We start from the raw sequence: 19,100 nt of genomic DNA, 5'->3' as shown, positions 1-19,100 counted from the left end.
CCACTAGTGACAGCAATCAGAGGCCTGGAAGGAAGAGGCAGAGGACCTCTCCCCCATCACTAGCAAAATACATCAGGAGGTTCTGAGGGAAGGAGAAAGAGCTTTAACTGCATTAGGTATCTTATTAGCCAGCTACAGACTCAAAACCTGTAGGAAGTCCACTGACCTCCAACAAAGTAGCTACGGTACAGTATCCTGGTAGAAAATTCCAGCACCTTTCTCCAACTGAGGTAGCAGAAGGAGCTGGGCTTGTCACCAGAGTATGGAACACTGGTCTTACTGGTGAAGCCCCACATCCTCAGCCATCTCTTATTTCATCTCCCTCTGGCTGGCCGGTAAGCTTTCCAGTTAATAGATGCCAGGTGCATTTCTGAAGCCCTGTGAAAGCCAATCCTCACACAGTCACAAAGTCTGGATGCCCCAAGGCAGAGATTCCTCCTCTTCTCGTGTATGTGTTGGGACGGCACAGTGGGGCCCTGATCCTGGTGGAGGGATTTGAGATGCTACAACAGATACTCCTGAGATGGGATGACCTCCCCGGAGCCTGCTCTCTCGTGGCGTGGCATGGCCCTGCATGCACTCCACCCTCAGAGTCCCCTTCCTGGGGTCCAGTTAATTACTTAGCCTTTGTAAACGAAGTCTGCTTTCAGCCCCTCAAGTCACATCCTTCTCCATGGAGAAGGCACTCCAAAGCTGTCCTTCCTGGGGCTGAGCAATGGTTCTCATCAGCCTATCGGTAGCTAGGTTCCCAGCCCAGCTGCATGGAATCCTCCTCCTCTCAGTTCAGCTCTCCAGTTCTGCTTATTTTCTTCCCTGAGGAAGTGAGCTAGGTATCACAGGCAGGGCTGGACCCATCATTCCAAAGTGGCCAGTCACCTGGGACAAATCCTCATACACAGTAAAACCCATGGTAATTACAACTTAAAGATTACGTGCTCAGAAGCCAAAAAGTGTAAGGTTTACATTGCACGTACATGCCTAATGCTGCCTCCACTTGTATCTACTTATATGAATTTCATCTGGAAAAAGCGTACATTTCAGAATTACTAATGGTAGTATTGTTTGCTACAATATTGCCTCGCAGCTCCAAATGAGATCAGGGCCCTGCTTGCTAGGCACTGCATAAACACATAGCAGAGACAGTTCCTGCCCCCAGAAACTTACAAAACAAAAAGAAAAGACAATCGAAAAGTAGGGGGAGTGAGGGAGGGAACAGAGGCAGAGAGAGAGGAACCGACTTGCCCATGATAACGGAGCAGGTCAGTGGCACAACTGGGAACAGGACCCAGGTCTTTAACTCCCAATCCAGTGCTCTAGCCATTGGACACCATTGCCTCAAGTGTTACAAAGCAGCTGAAATCTAGGAAGCAGGAAAGAAACTAGTATGCAACCTTCACTATGGCAGCTGCTGCCCCTCCCAATATATTGCACTCTACACCAGATGGTACACATGGACAGACATGCAGAATCCCCACAGACGAAAGCAAAGCAGGCTCACCAATTCCCAAGTGGGTGTTGATGGAGGCATAACGAGCAGTGCCGGTCAGGTTCTTGTTTTCCCGGTAGGGGATGTGCTGGTGGGTCCGGGCGTCTCGGTACTTCTTGGCCAGGCCAAAGTCGATGATGTACACTAGGTTGCCCTTCTTGCCAAGCCCCATAAGAAAGTTGTCTGGCTTCACATCTCGGTGGATGAAGTTCTTGGAATGAATATACTCTATACGGCTGATCTGGAGGAGGAGGAGGGTGAATGCAGAAGAAGTGGGAAGGAAGCTTGTTATGGTGGGATGAGTTACAACCTTTACCCTTAAAAAAGAGGGCATGGCCAGATGGCCTGGCAAGCATCAGCCATGGGAGTAGGCTTGAACTGCTAGCATCCTGGTGCTCTACAATAAGAGTCACAGCCCAAGAGAGGACTCTTTTTGCCAACTCCATGGGAGCAGAGAAGCAGATGAACATGAAACATCCATTCCCACCACCACTCCCCTCTTCCTCAGCTGGGAAGCCACCATTATCGCCCCTGGGAGGGATATTAAGCATCTAGCTATTCAAGACCACCATGAGACTTAACTGCGTGGGGGAAAGGGCACAGATTGTCCCACATCTGCCTATTTGAGAGTCTTTTACCTTCCTCCAGGACTTCTGGTGCTAGCCACCCTGAGAGGCAGAATACTTGGCTAAATGGACCTTGGGTTTGAGTCAGCGCGACAGCTCCTATGAGTGTGTGGCCTTGTTCCCCAGCCTCTTCAAGAGTAAACACCCTGGAAGCCACTTGAGTGGTTAGGAAAAGCCAACAGGAAGGTATGGGATGGAGCTGGAGTGCAGACATCTTTAGAAGAAACTCACCATCTGGTCTGCCAGGAGCAAAACAGTCTTGAGACTGAACTTGCGGGAGCAGAAATTGAAGAGATCTTCCAGGCTGGGTCCCAGGAGTTCCATCACCATCACATTATAGTCACCCTCTGCTCCACACCACTTAATGGAGGGAATACCCACTGCAGAAAGAGAGACCGATCCCAAGCGTCAGAGGTAGAGAGAGTCATCCACAGTGATCCCCTACCACCAACAGTATCCCTTGCTGAGAAGGGCATATTTGACACTTAGGTAACCCAGCAGTCATTTCTCCCCTTCCTCCCCAAAATGCCCTGGAAAAATTGCTACTTTGCTCTCACTGGGGATGGCAACCACACTGATCTCACCTCCACCCTGCATCATCTTGTAGAACTTGCTCTCTATGTGGAGTTGGGGATGCTTGGTTTTGACACATTCCAATTTAATGGCGACTTCTTCTCCAGTGGCAATATTGGCACCTGTACAGGAAAAGTGGGGGGTGGGGAAGAGATGCGCAAAATGAAGATTAGTCATGCCTGGAATTAAGTGAGACACCTCCGATGAGTGTTATGCAAATCCCATGCTGCCTCCACTGCAGAATTTGCCCTGGAATCTACCCTTTGACGCAGAATCGTGCACCACACATTTCATTTTAAAATCATAGATGCAGTTTCTAACTCTTACGTTTGCAAAGAAAATCTTGAGGTAGCAAAATAAACAGAAGCCAGTGCAGACTCGGAACACAGCCTGAAACAGAAGTTTCTGGGAAGTGCAAATTACCTCACTAGATCAGCAAGTTAAGTCTTCAGTGACAACATGGAGGTCAACATGGTTAAAACATAGTGAAATAGTTAAACATCCCAATAATGGAGGTACAAGTTGTACCTCCTTCATCCAGCACCCTTGGGATCTGACTGGTCCCAAACAAGGGGATTTGCCGAACGAGGGAAGGTCCCTCCCAACATGGGCCATGCTGCCCCCAGTTAGGACTCCAGCCAAGCGCTGCTGCTGCCTGCTCAGCCATAGCTCCCCAGGCTGGAGCTCTGTGTCTGCTGGGACTCTGCAGCAACTGCCGCTCCCCACTACCACCTGGCAGCAGGGGCCAGGACTCCCTGCTGCGCTCCCCTCCCTCAGCACAGGGCTTCTGGCTGAGTCACGCCCCTCCTCCCCTGCGGTTCCTTATACCTGCACTCTGTGGCCCAGGACCACCTGTGGTCCTGCCAGGCCATGGATGTTGCTGGACCACAGAGTCCTGGCTAAGGGAGGTACAACCTGTACAATAATTCCAAATTGCCCAACAGCCCAGATGACAAAACACACTCTACAGTGTCACTGTGGGTCATCACTCCAATTTTGGATATGCCAAAGACTTTCATAAGTAAGTAGAAGTAAATGGAATGCAACAGAAGAATAAACTGCACAGGGAATCCTTTACTGAATGTATTTCTATATTTCTGGAATTATCTAGAAGATTTACCTGGCGTTGCTGGGGTTCTCAACTCAATTTTTGTTTTTTGGGGAAAATAAAATGAAAATGTACCTGCTTCATTTAAATCATTGATCTGGAGTGGGGCTGGGGGTGAGGGGTTCAGTATGCAAGCTGCCCTAGGGAGAAGGGACCAGCCCTTTCTCGCTGCAGCAGATTGAGGCCAAGTGAGAAGCACCTCTCCATGGCCACTGCAGGAGGCACAGCCAGGGGAGGGATGCAGGTTCCTCAGCAGGGGCAGGTCCAGGCTCATATGCCCCCCTGCACGCCCCAGCCAGAGCGCAGAATACAGCAAACTGTGAACATTCCTCTCTCACCCTGATGAAGGGAACAGCCAGCAACGTCCCCACATAAAATGAGGGTGGGGAGGGAGGAGCTTTCACCCTCCCTAAAGAGTGTCTGGGGAGACACCTCCAACCAGCCCATTTCACCTGCTTGGTGACTCTGTCGCTTTTCTGTATGGTTTTATGAGAAGCAATCCCATTCCAGGCACATCCCATTGTCCTGGCACAACCAAACCCTGACCTTGCTTTAAGTTATGTTAAGAGGAAACTACATACCAAAAGGTCCAAGCTCTTACGGTTTAGTAGGAGTTCTTGGACAAACAGACGGTCTCAAATATATAGTAGATTAAAAGGATTCTACATGTCTAAACCAAAACTAGCTGCCCCAGAATATAGTAATCATGCTGCGAAGTACACAGGGCCATCAGCCAAGATGGATTTTCTGCTGGCTGTGGGAGGATGACAGAAGGAGAGAGGAGGAAGGACACTCTACCCCTTCCACATATTAATGGCAGGGTGAAGGAGGAGAGGGGTTCTATTTGTTTTACACCATCCTTTAAGTGGCAAGAACTGTGCATTGCTCACAAGAATGATATTCCATACCTTTCTCCAAACCCAACCCATGCACATACTGGAATTAGGAACTACTAAGCATCACACAAACTGACAGTTGCACAGGTACTAACCAGAAGATGGGGTAGGACAGAAAGGGATGGGCGGGGTGGGGGGGGAGGATTTACTTAGCCAACTAAAAGTTATAGATATAAAAGGCTACATCTACACTGCAACGCTATTTCAGGACACCACAGTATCCTGCATTTTCACAGCAAACCTGTTATTTCAGGCTCACTATTCCGACGTCCCTGTAAATCTCATTCCACGAGTAAGGAATGTTTTGGAATAGTGGTATTTCAAAATAAGATCGAAATAAGATACGCAATTTGAGCTACGCAAATTGTGTATCTTATCTTATTTTGAACTATGGTGCAGACAGAGCCAAAGAGATTGGGATGAGACAGTGGATCAAGGTTGGCCCGGGGGGGGGGGGGGGGAACCCCCCCTCCCCACTCACACAAAACAACCTTATCTAGTCTTGGTAGGTAAGATTAATTCCTGCCTTCTAATCCAGGCGTACAGAGTACCTAGTGAAGGGACACCAAAAAAAAGCACCTTCTCGCTATTCACCAACTGCTTCCACCCCTCATCCAGAACTGGGACTAAAGAGGAGAAAAATGGTCAAAAGAGGGGAAAAAAGCACCACTTGATTTCCTCTCCCACTGTAGGTCCACAAGATAAAGCAGATGTCTACAGAGTCCATTTGCTTGTGAGGAAGGCCTGGGACTTTGCGAATACTGATCAGTTTGAGGCAGCTGAGGCCTCACAGAGATACTACAGTACCAGGCCCGTGACAGACAAGTTGGTAGGAATTTGTGAGACACACAAATGTTATTAGAAGCCTGGAGGGACAGATCTATTAAAAAGGGCTATATTCTATCTCTTGTCTAAGTAAAAACTAAGCAGGGTGGGGAGGAAGCATGAGACATAACAGCCTGCAAAAATATGAAGGCTGTAAACAGTAAGGAGAGCAAGGAATTATTTACTGCACTCTGAGGGAGTAACAAATAGGATCAACAGGATGAAATTAAGAAATATTTTTTACTCAGTAACTGGGGTTAGAGGCTTGGAAGAGAGGCCTTCTCGAGATTCATTGGCAAAGTCATTTTTGGACACAAACAAATTCCCTCTTTAAATTGTGGTCTGTGGGCCACGTCTAAGTTTAGGAGCACATATTCCCTTCACTCCACAACAGAACCCCTCCTACTAATATCAGAGGGGAGGTGGCTTGTAGAGCCCTTTCAGAGTTACTAAGGGTTTGTCTACATTTAAAACACTGCAGCAGTACCTCTGCAGTGTTTCAGTAAAGATATAACCTACACTGCTGGACGGAGTCATCTCATAAGGGTAGATGCTCCACCTCCCCAAGAGGCAGTAGGTAGGTCAACAGGAAAATACTCCCATCAACCTAGCACTGTCTACACCTGGGGCTAGGTGAGTTCAGCTGTATTGCTGAAAGTGTGGATTTTGCACACCCCTCAATAATGTCCTAATTTCTAACTTAACTTCGCAGTGCAGACCTAAGCTTAGGTGTTGCCCATGAAAGTTCATGACACTATATATATATATATATTTTCTTAGGTTCTAAGAGGCCACAGTACTACTAGTTTTTATTGTTTATTCAGTCAGTGGTAGATTCTTACTACCTAATGGGAAAACACCCACAGCTATTTCCAGTTTTTCTCTCTCCTTCACTTCCTTTCATTCTTCTTCATTTTATTCCCTGAAGCAACTCCCAGTTCCCTCCCAACTCCACCCACCAGCACCATGAAAATTAATGCTAAAACTTAAACGTGCCATCATTAGGCTTTCAAGTCCAACCCAAACAAGGTTAATGGGGTCTGAGATAGGGATATAAGCAACTAGTTTAGTAGCTGACTACCCGATAAGCCTAGGCTTATTTGGTAGTTGAGTTAACTACTAGCATTCCCCCTCGCCACCTCTGTACGTGAGGCAGCCAAAAATAGGGGGGGGGGGGGGGACACGAGCCAGTTCTGGGGGGGGGGGGGGGGAGGAAGCCAATTTAAAAGCCAGTCCCTATCAGAGGCAGCAGTGCAGGGGACGGGGGACGGGGGACGGGGGAGGGCAGAGGAGGCTGCCATGAAGCAGCCTCTACTCACGGCAGGCCCAGGCTCGTCACAAGGAAAGGCTGCTTCGCATCTTGTAGAGCAGTCCCTGTCCGTGGGAGGGAGGGGGGTGAGGGAGGAAGAGAGAAGGAGTGTCCCAGAAAGGAGCTGGAACCCTCTGTGGACAGGGGCTGCTGCCAGAGCAGCCTGTGTTTGCAGCCAGCCCAGGCCACTGCAGAGAGAGGGGTCTCCGGACCTCCTCCCGGAGACAGGGGCTGCTGGACCCAGAGCAAGCCTGACTCAAGCCAGGTCCAGGACCTACCCCCACTATATTTTAAATGTACTAAGCTGCCAGGCTTTTAAATGTAGCAGAGCCACAGCATGGGTAGCTCCCAGACCCAGCACGCGCCAGGACTGAGCTGGGCTTGCTCAGTCCTGGCTTGAGCTGGGTCTGGGACCTACCTTCACTGAGGCTCTACAGCTGAAATGTAATAGGAGCAGGGCTTCCTCTGCACCCAGCTCCTACTATATTTAAACTGCAGAGTTGCAGCAGGAGTAGCTGCTGGACCCAGCATGAGCTGGGACAGAGTGCCTTATTGACTAATCATGTAATTGACTACACAATTAGCCCATTACCCACCCCTTAACATCCTTAGTCTGATGAGTTCTCTGAGTCACTGTTTCAGGCTTCTGCAGAGTTAGGATGATGCCAATGTGCTAGTTCACATGTGGAAAATTATCTTCACAAGCACAAGACACAGAACCGTACTTTTATTTTTTTTTTTTAAGTTTAGATTCTGCAAAACCTGGATTTGCCAGGTAGACAAATATCGTAAGTAGGTGCATATCCCTTTCAGAGACCCAGACAAGGAGAGGCCACATGACTAGCCCACCACTAGAGAGGGAGTCAGTGACAGGCCCAAGGGAAGAATTCAGGAGTTCCTGGCCCTCTGATGCATGCATTAACCACACAATCCTCTTTTACTATCTAACTAAAGCTTCATCTATACTGAAGGGTTTTTTGTGCAAGAAGCCTTTTGCGTAAGAGATCTTCCTCAAAAACATCTTGCGCAAAAGCGTGTCCAGACCTCAAAGCACATCGCAAAAGCAATGTGCTTTCGTGCAAGAGAGCATCCACACTGCACGGACACTCTTGCACAAGAAAGCTGTAGTGCAAAAAGTTATTCTTCGTGGGGAAAGAAATTAACTCTACTGGCAAAAGCCCTCTGTTCTGCTGATTTACTTGAACAAAAATGCACTTGAGGGGTGGACGCTCTGCCACTTTTGGTGTAAAAACAGCTTTTTTGGCACAAAAACCTTGTAGTGTAGATGTAGCCTAACAGATTTGTGGAAGTTGCTGACAGGGACCACCTCTAAGATTCGTTGCTCTTACAATCTCAGTGTCTCAGAAAACTGTTCCAGACACAAATGCTATGTAGCTTTCTAGCTTCAGCCAGAGAGATTTAGGAATTATCCACAATCCTACATAACATCCAACACTAGTCAGCCCCCCATATGAATTGGGAATTCAGAATTTATATGTCTTGAACTTTTTAAGCAGGGCAGGAAAGGGGGGGAAAAATCATCTGCAGGACATGAAGGCATTCTCCAAGTGTCCTTTTACAGAAGTAACAGATGAGAAAAACTAAACACACAATGCACACTAGAGACTGTGTTTATTAGCCATGTTCTTCCTTCTCCCTACATTCTCCCCCTTCTACTACCTTTTCTCTTGCCAGCTTAATGAGGGAAGAAAGAATAGCCACTGAACAGATGGGAGAAGTCAGCTAGGGCAAGAGAGTTAATAGGCCAGGAAACAAAGGGAACTCCCTCCCCTCCATGTGAGGGAGGGGCATACAACCAGGAAGTGGCCAATCACACCACCAGCATGCTTTACTTGCCAGTCAGCCCAGCTCATACTCCTTTCTATGGTTTGTCTCGGAAGCAATCTAGTCCCTTCACCACCCTAGTCTGACACGGCATCTCACTGCTGACTTGTGATAGCTCCCATACTCCAGCCCTTGGCACCCTTCCCCCCGCAGTTCTACTAAGGCAGCTCACCTCTCTGACTCAGCCAATCAAAACCACTTCCTCACCAAGCCCATTATAAAGCAAAGGCACATTCGGCACAAATGGTTTTACAGTTATTGAATTACAAAATTGTGGAAAATAATTAAGACACACTGGACCATTGGGTCATCTCCAGTCAATATGGTGCTGTTCCCTATGTCCTCAAGATGGGGGAAGGGACCATTCAAAAAAAAAAAAAATCACTCAATTTTAAACATATGTAAGTGGGGTAGGGTGGGGGGGGGGGGGGAAGAGTAATATTCCCTCCTCTTCCAAAAATGATCCACAAAGTGTATTTCTCACAGCACCTATAGCTCAGAAGAAAACTTACTGCTGCAGGAGTGGTCAGGTAAAGGGAAGAGGGTCAGGAGTTTAGCTGTACAAACCCACGTTCCTCATCTCACGCTGGGACCAAGTTAATTTGCTTCACTTCATTCCCTCTGTATCCCCAGGCCACAAGAGAAAAATTAGGCGTATCTAGTGCAGCACTGACAGATCCTTGAACAGAGAGATTTGTTCAATAGGGGAAGGGGAGGGAAGGAGGGCTGGGTAACAGGACTGTAAGCTTCCTCTACCCACACTACAATATCTGACCCCAACTGGGGAAGGGGGGCGGGGGGAGGTGTGTGAAATCACCTAAGCTTCAAATATAGCCAGCTAGCACAGCTTCAGGTTAAGGTAACTTGACTGAGTGAAAATATTTAAAAACCATACACCTTTTGCATATCAAGACTAGGGATGTAATGGTGTAACCAGCTGAACAATCACCTGATAAGCGGATGCTTATCAGTTAACACTACTGGCTACACAACCGCCCCTCCTCCCCCACCTCCGCAACTCTGCATTTGAAGTACTTTGGGAGCTGGTGCGCAGGCACATTGGCTCAGTCCCAGCTCATGCTGAGTGCTACCCCCACTGAGACTCTGCATTTAAAGTATTTTGGAGGCTACTTTAAATGCAGAGCTGCAGCAAGGGTAGCTGCCAGGACCCGGCGTGAGCCAGGACTGAGCCGGACTGACTGCGCAACAGCTCCCAAACTCTTTTCAATGCAGAGCCCCAGTGGTTAATCATGTAACAGACAACATTTGTGTCTGCTACGTGTTTACCAAATTATAGATTTCCCATCACCCCTAGTAAGGCAGGGCATCACAGCCACCACTGCCTCATCCTTTGCCTACTGTTACCACTCAGGACAGAGATCTTAAGAGTCATTGTTTTCAGCAAATTATCCACATCTGCTCATTGTGTAGCAGCAGCAAACAAAACAAAAAACAAAGACACACACACAAAATGTTAGGAACCTTCAGGAAAGGGATAGATGGTAAAAGAGAAAGTATCATAATGCCAATATTTCAATTCATGGTACTCTCATACCTTGAATACTACATGCAGTTCTGGTCCACTCATCTCAGGAAAAAAAATACTAGAAATAGAAAAGATTCATAGAAGGGATACAGAAATGATTAGGGGTATGGAACAGTTTCCATACGTGGAGAGATTAAAAAAGATTGAGACTGTTCAGCTTGCAAAAGACATACCCACGGGGGGAGGAATACTATAGAGGTCTATAAAGTCATGAATGGTGTAAAGAAAGTAAGAGTTATTTACCCCTTCATAACATAAGAGGCACCCAATAAAATGAATATGCTGCAGGTTTAAAACAAAAGGTGGTACTTCACACGATGCACAGTCAGCCAGTGGCATTTGTTGCGGGAATACTGTGAAGCCTAAAGTATAACCTGGACTCAAAAGAATTAGATAAGTTAACAGAGGATCAGTCCATCAATGGCTAATAGCCAAGATGGTCAAAGATGCAAACCCATGCTCTGGATGTCCTTAAGCCCCAAATGACAGAAGCTGGGATAGGGTCACTCAGTAATTGCCCTGTTCTATTTATTCTCTCAGAAGCATCTGGCGCTGGTCACTGTCAGAAGGCAGGATACTGGGCTAGATGGACCATAAGTCTGACCTAGTATGGCTGTTCTTATGTTAGTCACTTACACCTTGCAAAGAGAGTGTGCAACAATTCAAGAGTGTTTTACACCCACTTTACACAGGTACAGGTGACTACACAAACTCCTAAGGAGTGAAAGATCAGTCTCATTACCAAGCAGGAGATATTTTCCTATCTCAAAAGGAAGGTTTAAATTGTGTAATGTACTTAGCAAGTTATTACTGACCCTTGTTCCCCGCTTCACTTGGTTACAAACACAATCACCTAAGTTGGCAACTATCTACAGGACCATAAACAACCATATATTGAAGTGGAGGAAGTGTCTAGGGGGATACGGTAAGGAACCTCACTCTGCTTTTACCCCATCATCTTTATTAGTGACCTGGGCAAAGGCAGTAAATAGCCATGTGAGACATTCACAGGACAAACTTAAAAAATAACAAATAGTCTAGTAGCACCTTAAAGACTAAATCAGCCTCTTGTAACGATAAGAACCATTAGTTTGCACTTGGAAAGGAAGATGACCAACACCAGATTATTGCAAACACATGAGGAAAGAGAAATCAGAAGAGGAACATAAGTGACTAGAAACATGGAAAGAAAAAGATTAATCTTGGAAAAAGAATCCAAAAGCAATATTCAGTAAAGCGGAGAGAGATTCTGTGGTGATAGCTGACACCAAGTCAGAAAGGAGCTTGCAATGTGATAGGGTAGTGGTGGGGAAGCCAAGGAAGCCCTCTCTGCAGAGGCATCACATTACAGAGCACCGAGGAGAGCCCTTTGCTCCACCACATCTAGAACACCGGCCTGGGCAGCTCAACAAAATGGAGGGAATTCACAGAAGAGCAGCAGCAGCAGCAGCAGCAGCAGCAAGTAGCTCAATGGACTGATATGAGGAAAGCTGGGGTTAAACAGTTATCACCTGACAATCAAGGGAGCTTATGATCATTACCTACAAGTCTCTGAAGGGTGTGAACATCAAGAGGGAGGGGAATTGTTCAGGGTGGTCTCTTGAGGGTTTGTAACTAGAAATAGAGGGTACATTAGGGCAGTTCTCAAGAACCTATTTCTTATCAGAGGGGCTCTATTAGACTGCAGAATAGACCTCCAAAGTCCTAACGTTTGGGCCATTAAAAATGGAAATGGACCGGAGGCAGCACACAAGTTTTGGAAAGAGATGTACAGGACATATGCCAGTATTCGAGGGTGGTCTCTTGCTTTTTGGTACTCCTTCCTGCCTTCATTCCTGAGCAAAGAACAGGGGGCATTCATACCAATGCTTGGAAGCCTTTCCTACAACACTGAACAGCTCTGAGTTCAGACACGCCAGCTGGCTATCAGGTTTATAAGTAACTTTCGATTCAATATGGAGCCAACAAACCTCCACGAGAGATTTTTAATAGGTCAGTCTCTCTGTCCTGGGGTAACAGGCCATCCTTCATTGAACCACCACTCTCACAACCAATAACCTGCACAGGTTCTGTCCCTCTCACACACACACACGTTTGCAAGGGGGGGGAGGAAGGAAGAGTGGGGTCTGACCAAAACAATCTATACAGACCACTTCATAACCAGCTTGGTCAGAGACCCAGTTCCTACCACCACGCCCTGGCCTGAGCTGGCTCTTGGCTCACTTCTGTATTCTCACTTAAGACAACCCCCAGCAGCAGGGAAGGACAGAGATGCAGCCAACATGAGCAGCACAATCACTAAGGATTGCCCTCCGAATAGTTCCCCTCACAAGCTAGCTTTGCCCCACTAGCAGGAAAGAAGCATCACAGAGTTTAGAAGATACATCCCAATGGTTAGGAGGGCCAACAGCAAGAGACTCACCCAGGTAAATGTCTCCAAAGGAACCACTGCCAATCTTTCGGCCCAGCCGATATTTGTTCCCAACTCGGAGCTCCATGGTTCAGTCGCACTGAAGGAGGAAGCAAAGGAAATGCAGAGTCAGAACAGAAACAGGAACTTAATCAGTACCCCACACAACATTGCACAAAAGACTTGGAGTTTACTAGCCGGTCCCTTTCCCCAGGGCTGCAAGTTCTGCAGGGAGTCAGGCTTGGCGTTTAGGGTTTAGTCTCCTGAACTGCCACGTAGGACAACTGGGATTCATTTCTTGCCCCAGCCCACTGGCCATCCAAATCCAGCAGAGCCAGAAATGCTGCAGGGACAAGACCCAAACCCATTCACTTTATGATCTGCAGTTATGTGGAAGAACCAGAGTGAAACCCTGCTCTGCCATTTCTTCAGAGAGATGAAGGGGGGGGGAGATACACTGGAGGGTTATATGATGTGGAGAGATGCCCCAGAGGAGCAGAATTAGCACCAGGACCAGCCTCACACATGGCAGCCTACAGTAACCTGAACCTGGGAGAGTTCTCGTCTTCAGCATCAGAGACCAAGCTGGCTAGGTACAAATCCCATAGCAAGGAGTCCAAGCTGAGCAAGGAATGGGACCAGCACGCCTGTGGCAGGTGTACTTTGGAACTTATGGCTCCAAGAGCCCAACCCTCTGTTACTAGCAAGTTGTTCCATTTCCACACTGCACAGGGGGCTGGAGAAAGAGGATTAAAAAAAGGAAGCGGTCCATTAATACATAGATTGATTTCTACTCTCCTATTCACTATATTTCTACAACAGATTGCAGCCTCCACTGCCCTACTGGGTTCCTCTAGCTGCACTACAGTACGCCACAGGTGTCCTTGACTGCTCCCCTTGCCCTCCCCCCATCTTGGCATGGTCTAGGTCTTACCTGCAACCCCTATAAATGCTCAGCAGGACACCAGACTCAGCCTAGGCACTTTCCTCATATACTTGGCTCTGGGTGGAAGGCCCACAACCATGGCTCTCATTCTCACCAGAGACCCAGCCTGAGCCTTACCACCTTTAGGGTGCACTGCAGGACCCATCTCTTTGCGCAGGCCTTCGCCAAATGGAGTTCTGGAGGCTCCCCGGCAATGTCACCCTGGATGGCCACCACCTCGAGCTTCCCCCTGTTCAAGTAATGTGGCTCTGTCTAAAGGAGGGGAGGAGAGAACGTGGCTCCTTTTAGAGGATTCTGCTGTACAGTTAAGTTGATGTAATGCCATATTATTAGTGTACAGAACACAGACTCGGGGTGTACTGGGGATGGGCACCTTGGAAAAGCAGCAAATGAGTCAGATGTTCAGAACACAGGAAGAGAAACTTTCCCTTGCTGGGGCGCAGTGCATGGGAAGTTATCTTGGAAAGCGGAATGTCTCCTTGTCTGGGGAGACAAAAATAATGCTAGTAACAAAAGTTCTGGGGGCACCATAAACCCCAACCCAGAGCTATTTCTCCCACCCGGGAGATGGGATTACAGAAAAGAGGAATGGATGGGCTGCATAGACACACAGAAAAATAATCCCACCAAGGCATTCGGGGGCATCACAAACTCTGAAAGCAGAGCTGCAGTCACTAGAAGCCAGACAAACACCAAGAGGTGGAATCCCCTTGCCTGATATTTACCCACGTATCTGGGCTTCTTTATGCTTAGAAGCTACAAAGCCCTCTTGCTACTGAAAACTTCTGCAGAACGAGGAATAGGCACAACCTTGGGAACAGACCTGGGAAGCAGGTGTGCCTGCATAAGGGCACAGCACCAGCCTCTGTTTTATCCGCTGCCTGCTATTCTGAGACTACAGACACATGTATGTACACCTGACTCACTCACCCCCCTGCTCCAGTATAGGAGCAAAGGCCTGCAGCTCTAGGCACAAGCTGCATTAATGATACTCGGTATTGGTTGAGACGGAATTTGTCCAGGCATGGTGCCCTAAAGATTAGTACTCTGCTCAGGTTCTGTTGCAAGTCCTGCTCAGAAGGGCCTATGAACACTGTAGAGGCTGGGCCCCAGGTCTTAGCAGCTAGGTAGTGCTCCACACTACTAGGTAGGAGCAGGTTACACTCTGAGGCTCAGACACCAGTAGCTCAGCATGCTACAGAGTTAGTGCTAGTGGTTCATGCCCAGGCCCAGTTCTGGCCCCGCCACTTCCTGGGACAGGCAAGGGCAAAGTGTAGAGACTATCCCATATAATTGCACAACAGCCAGCTGGCTAACTTAGGAACAGGCTCAGTGGTCTCTAAAAAGGAGAGTGGAAGCACCCAGGGGGGCTTAAGGGTGATGTAGGGAAAGGAGAATGATGGATATTCCTTCCTGTAAATCCACCCCTTCCAACTGCAGCACTGGAAACAGAGCCTTGCATAGAGGGTACACTGCAGATGGATACACAGACGGTAGCAGGATGAACTCATGCCAAGGGCCAAAACATACACTCACCCCCTGGAACTGCTCCAAGGATTAGAAGATTTACCAGCTCATCACCACCACCACCCCCCTACAGTTTCCACTTCCATTTCCTTCAGGGTCTGGCCTCCAGATCGGTCATAAAAAGGACCCTGTTGCCCCCACCCTGCCCCGTGCTCTCCAGTCAAAGCAGTATTCTCAGGGACCACAGGACAACCAATTAGTCCTCCTTAAGGGATTCACAACCCCATCCCCATGAAATCTTGAAGTATGCACTCTGCATGAGTGAATGTGTAGAATATATTAATATCCTCATTACACACATACACCTACTGTATACTACACAACCCTAGAAATACTATATTTCTGTCAGTGTTGCACACACACAGATAGGCTCCAATCCTATTTTATATTATGTAAATACACATGTCCACACACACAGGACATTATGTAAACACATGATACGCACACACAAGCTATTGACCTCCCCCCTCCCCCCTTTACATGTCAGGGCAGACTATACCAGGAAGCACATTTACAAATAAAACAGATACAAATGATACTACACTGGCCCACCTGAATAGCTAGGAGATCAGAACGTACCCAGGGGATACCACAGGCCAGAAAATATTAAATACACAGTGAGAGTTGACCAGCTACATAATGGAGGCTGCTAGGCTGAATCTGGCATTAAGGGGAAAGTGAAGGGGGGGGGAGAGCTGCCTAGTACACAGACCATAAAAGCTTTACATAGCTTTTTATTAAAAGGGAAGGGGGGAGGCTAAAGAGAGAGACAGAAAGAATATAGAATTTAAAGGAGGAAAAAAATACTTTCTTTGCATACAACATGTCAAATATAAATTCAGGTCCCTCTGGCCTCTGCCCCCCTTTCACAGTTACAGGAAGAAGAAAGAACAAATACAGGCATTAAAATAAAATAATAAAGAGAGAAGGAAATAAGCAAGGCAGAAAAATTCCATGTCACCCCATGGTCCTCCACAAGCAAAATACTAAATTAAGTCAGATTCTAACAGGATATATTTTTTTTAAAAAAGCACGAGCCAATTACAAATGGCACCGAAGTTATATTTTCTATCCATTGCTAGCTATACTCATTTTAGAAGGTGAAACAATTCCAGATAAACAGTTCCTCTTTCCTCCCTCCCACACCAATCTTTTCAATGCACAAAAGGAAATACTGATTTTCCCAGCTGATTCTCAACACCATCTCCCCCCCACCACACACACACACACACACACACACACACCTCAAACACACACCCTGTTTGTCAGACATAACACTTTATAAATATATAATGCCAGGGCTGCCTTTCTGGTTTATGGCCACCCCTAAAATAAACAACACCCAGAGAGCAAAAAGGGGTATCAGTTACTCAGGGCAAAATGTTTTAAAATTATGGAGAGATGTTATTAAGAGAAGCAGAAATGAGCAGATTTCATTGCCCCTTCCCCAAATACAACAGTTTAGTAAGATATTAAGATCTAACCCCCCTACAAACAAAATCCAATAAAATACAAAAAATTAGAGCCACCTCAAAATGCTGAGAGCAAAAAAAAAAAAAAAAAAAAACCCTCACAGCTCTGAAAGGGGTAGACAAGAACCCCTAAAACGTCCTTACAAAAATGGGGAGCAGGGGGGGCTCTGCTGGGTGACCTCCCTCGCTTTGTCTCTGCAAAAAAGCTTTTGTCTTCCTTTCTTCCAGTTTGTCTTATTTGCTTGTCACATTCCCCCAGCCCTGTCTCTCTCCCTCCCCTCCCCCAGCCTCCTCCTCTCTCAGCAAAAACAAAGAGCCAGAGGGGATGCCTTTCCCCCCGGATTTGCACCCCAAGATGAATGCAGATGCTTGCAATATTTACCCTGTCTGGAAGGGGTCTGTGTCCGGCTGCTGCTCCGGTGGCTGTCAGGGAGGAAGGTGGCTGGGATGGGAAGGATGAAGGAGGATTGGGACAGGGTGTTCACGGCTGTACCCAGCTCCAAGCCCTGAGCTCCCTCCTTGTCTCTCTGCTCTGCCTGCTGCCTCCCTCCCTCCCTCTCGCCTGCCCCTTCAGTCTCTGTGTACTGAGCGCTTCTCTCATTGAGTTTCCATTGAGTCTCAGGGCCAAACCCACTGATGTCATCCTGCGAAGCTCCGGCCCGCCCTTCGAGATTTAAAGGGGCAACATCATGTTTTTCCCGCTGTGCCTAGGTTTCTGAGTCTCTTCTACACACAAACACACCGTCAACACAAAGAGACAAAAGCGCACACACAATACTGTAGCTCCCTATTACAAACACAACTGACCTGCACACTCAAATAAATATGCACATCTACACCAACAGACCACACAAAGATGATTTAGTTCTGGCTTTTGCAGAGGGCTCAGCAGGGATGGGTAAGCAGCATTATCAGGCCCATTGAGCACATAAGGGAAACTAAGGCACGGCAAAGTCCAGCAATTTGGAAGTGAATAACGTAGCTGGGCCTGAGGCTGACTCCAGGCTCCCTAGAAGTGATTCTGCATGGTTCTGAAACCGGAGTCATTTGCCCCAGTGGAAATCAGCTGCCAAATATAATGGCACCATTTTACAGACTCTGTGCACTTGTCCTGGTGTACATGACTGCACAACACACAGTGTAATGAAGAAACAGACTCCCTGTATCCTGGTCCCTGCATTGGCTGTCTTTCATAACAAATCCAAAATACATACAAAGCTACACAATCATTAACCCAAATATGCAAATAAATACATATGTACAATAGGGATATAGCAGTGTAACTGGTTCAGCGGTTAACCAATAAGCATGAGCTTATTGCGTATCGTAACGGTTACACGCCAACTCCCAGTCCCACTCCTGAGGAGCTGGCTGCTGCCCTGCACTGCGGCCTCTGCAATATAAAGCTTATACAACAGAGCCCACAGTGCAACCGGCTCCCTGGAAGCAGAGCCGGCAGCTGGGAGAGGGCTCCCAGCACGCACTGGCTGCCAGCCCTGCTCCCAGGGAGCCAGCTGCACTGTAGACTCTGCAGTATAAATAAGTTTTATACTGTAGAGCCTGCAGTGTGTAAACGTGTAACTGCTAAGATTTTTAACACTCACCTAATGTACAAGCATATGTACAAGCATATGTACAAACCCAAATACAAGTACACAAATAAACGCATATATGAGCTCTACTAACCATACATGTACAGATGCTAAAAAAGACTCTAGTAGTAGACTGTGCTTTTTGGAGTCAGAGGATCTAAGTCCTATTCTTGCTGCAACAAAGCTCCAACGCACCACACCATTCAGAGCAGTGACATGAAGTCCTGCTCAGGCTATGGATTTTCATGATAGTTACAAATATTTACTCTTAACCATAAACCTACAAAAAGCCCTCATATAAATACACACAAATATATTCCCACAAACAGATGTCACAGTAACATTTCACAAACCAATACGTACTCAGATGCAATCTTTCTCTACTGCTTCACTTTATTTACTTGGCAGCCATACCCTGTAATCACAAAAATCAACCAAAATACCTCCTCCTACTGCAATAGGGAACCTGGAGGTCTTCTGCGAAGGGTGGAGGATAGCTGTAGGACAGGAATACCAGGAGAAGCTGCATGCTAGAATTGAAGAATGCCTGGAAGAGCTGAAAAAGCTTTAAAAAACAACCAATAGTCTAGCAGCACCTTAAAGACTGACAAAACATGTAGATGGCATCATGTGCTCCTAGACTATTCTTTGTTTTTTAAGTTTTTCCGGTTACAGACTAACTCGCCTACCCCTCTGAAGTTTTGGAAGAGTTGAGCATGAATTTCAGGTTTATGATCACAGAAGTTAGAGAAGCAGACTACTAAAGTGGCTTGGCAGAACTACTATATAGGGGCCCAGGAATGGAAGATGCTGAATTGCAATGGCAGTACAGGCAGTCCCCGACTTACGCGGATCCGACTTATGTCGGATCCGCACTTATGAACGGGGCTTTCTCGCCCCGGAGCTCGCAGGCAGCGGTCCGCCACCTCGACCTCCGGG

The 19,100-nt window shown here is 47.2% G+C and overlaps 1 protein-coding gene across 2 annotated transcripts in view; it reads right to left on the bottom strand.

Annotated features, from left to right (window-relative positions):
* CSNK1E (casein kinase 1 epsilon) overlaps nt 1-17,163 on the bottom strand; it is a 34,377-nt gene extending 17,214 nt beyond the window's left edge. Inside the window, exons 1-6 of one of the 2 annotated variants that reach the window (XM_075936965.1) lie at nt 16,952-17,163; nt 13,688-13,822; nt 12,637-12,724; nt 2,697-2,807; nt 2,344-2,492; nt 1,499-1,727 (exon numbers count right to left, since the gene is read on the bottom strand). In XM_075936965.1, the coding sequence (XP_075793080.1) occupies nt 1,499-1,727; nt 2,344-2,492; nt 2,697-2,807; nt 12,637-12,712 (565 nt within the window). In that variant the 5' untranslated portion in view covers nt 12,713-12,724; nt 13,688-13,822; nt 16,952-17,163. The remainder of the gene's footprint in view (nt 1-1,498; nt 1,728-2,343; nt 2,493-2,696; nt 2,808-12,636; nt 12,725-13,687; nt 13,823-16,951) is intronic. The other variant, XM_075936956.1, reaches the window with a different exon arrangement.
* Between the last annotated feature and the right edge of the window lie 1,937 nt (nt 17,164-19,100).

Source organism: Pelodiscus sinensis, chromosome 1, assembly GCF_049634645.1.
Source record: "Pelodiscus sinensis isolate JC-2024 chromosome 1, ASM4963464v1, whole genome shotgun sequence".
Lineage (NCBI taxonomy): Eukaryota > Metazoa > Chordata > Testudines > Trionychidae > Pelodiscus > Pelodiscus sinensis.
The sequence above is the reverse complement of the archived record's forward strand: the minus strand, read 5'-3'. Positions and strand labels throughout refer to the sequence as shown.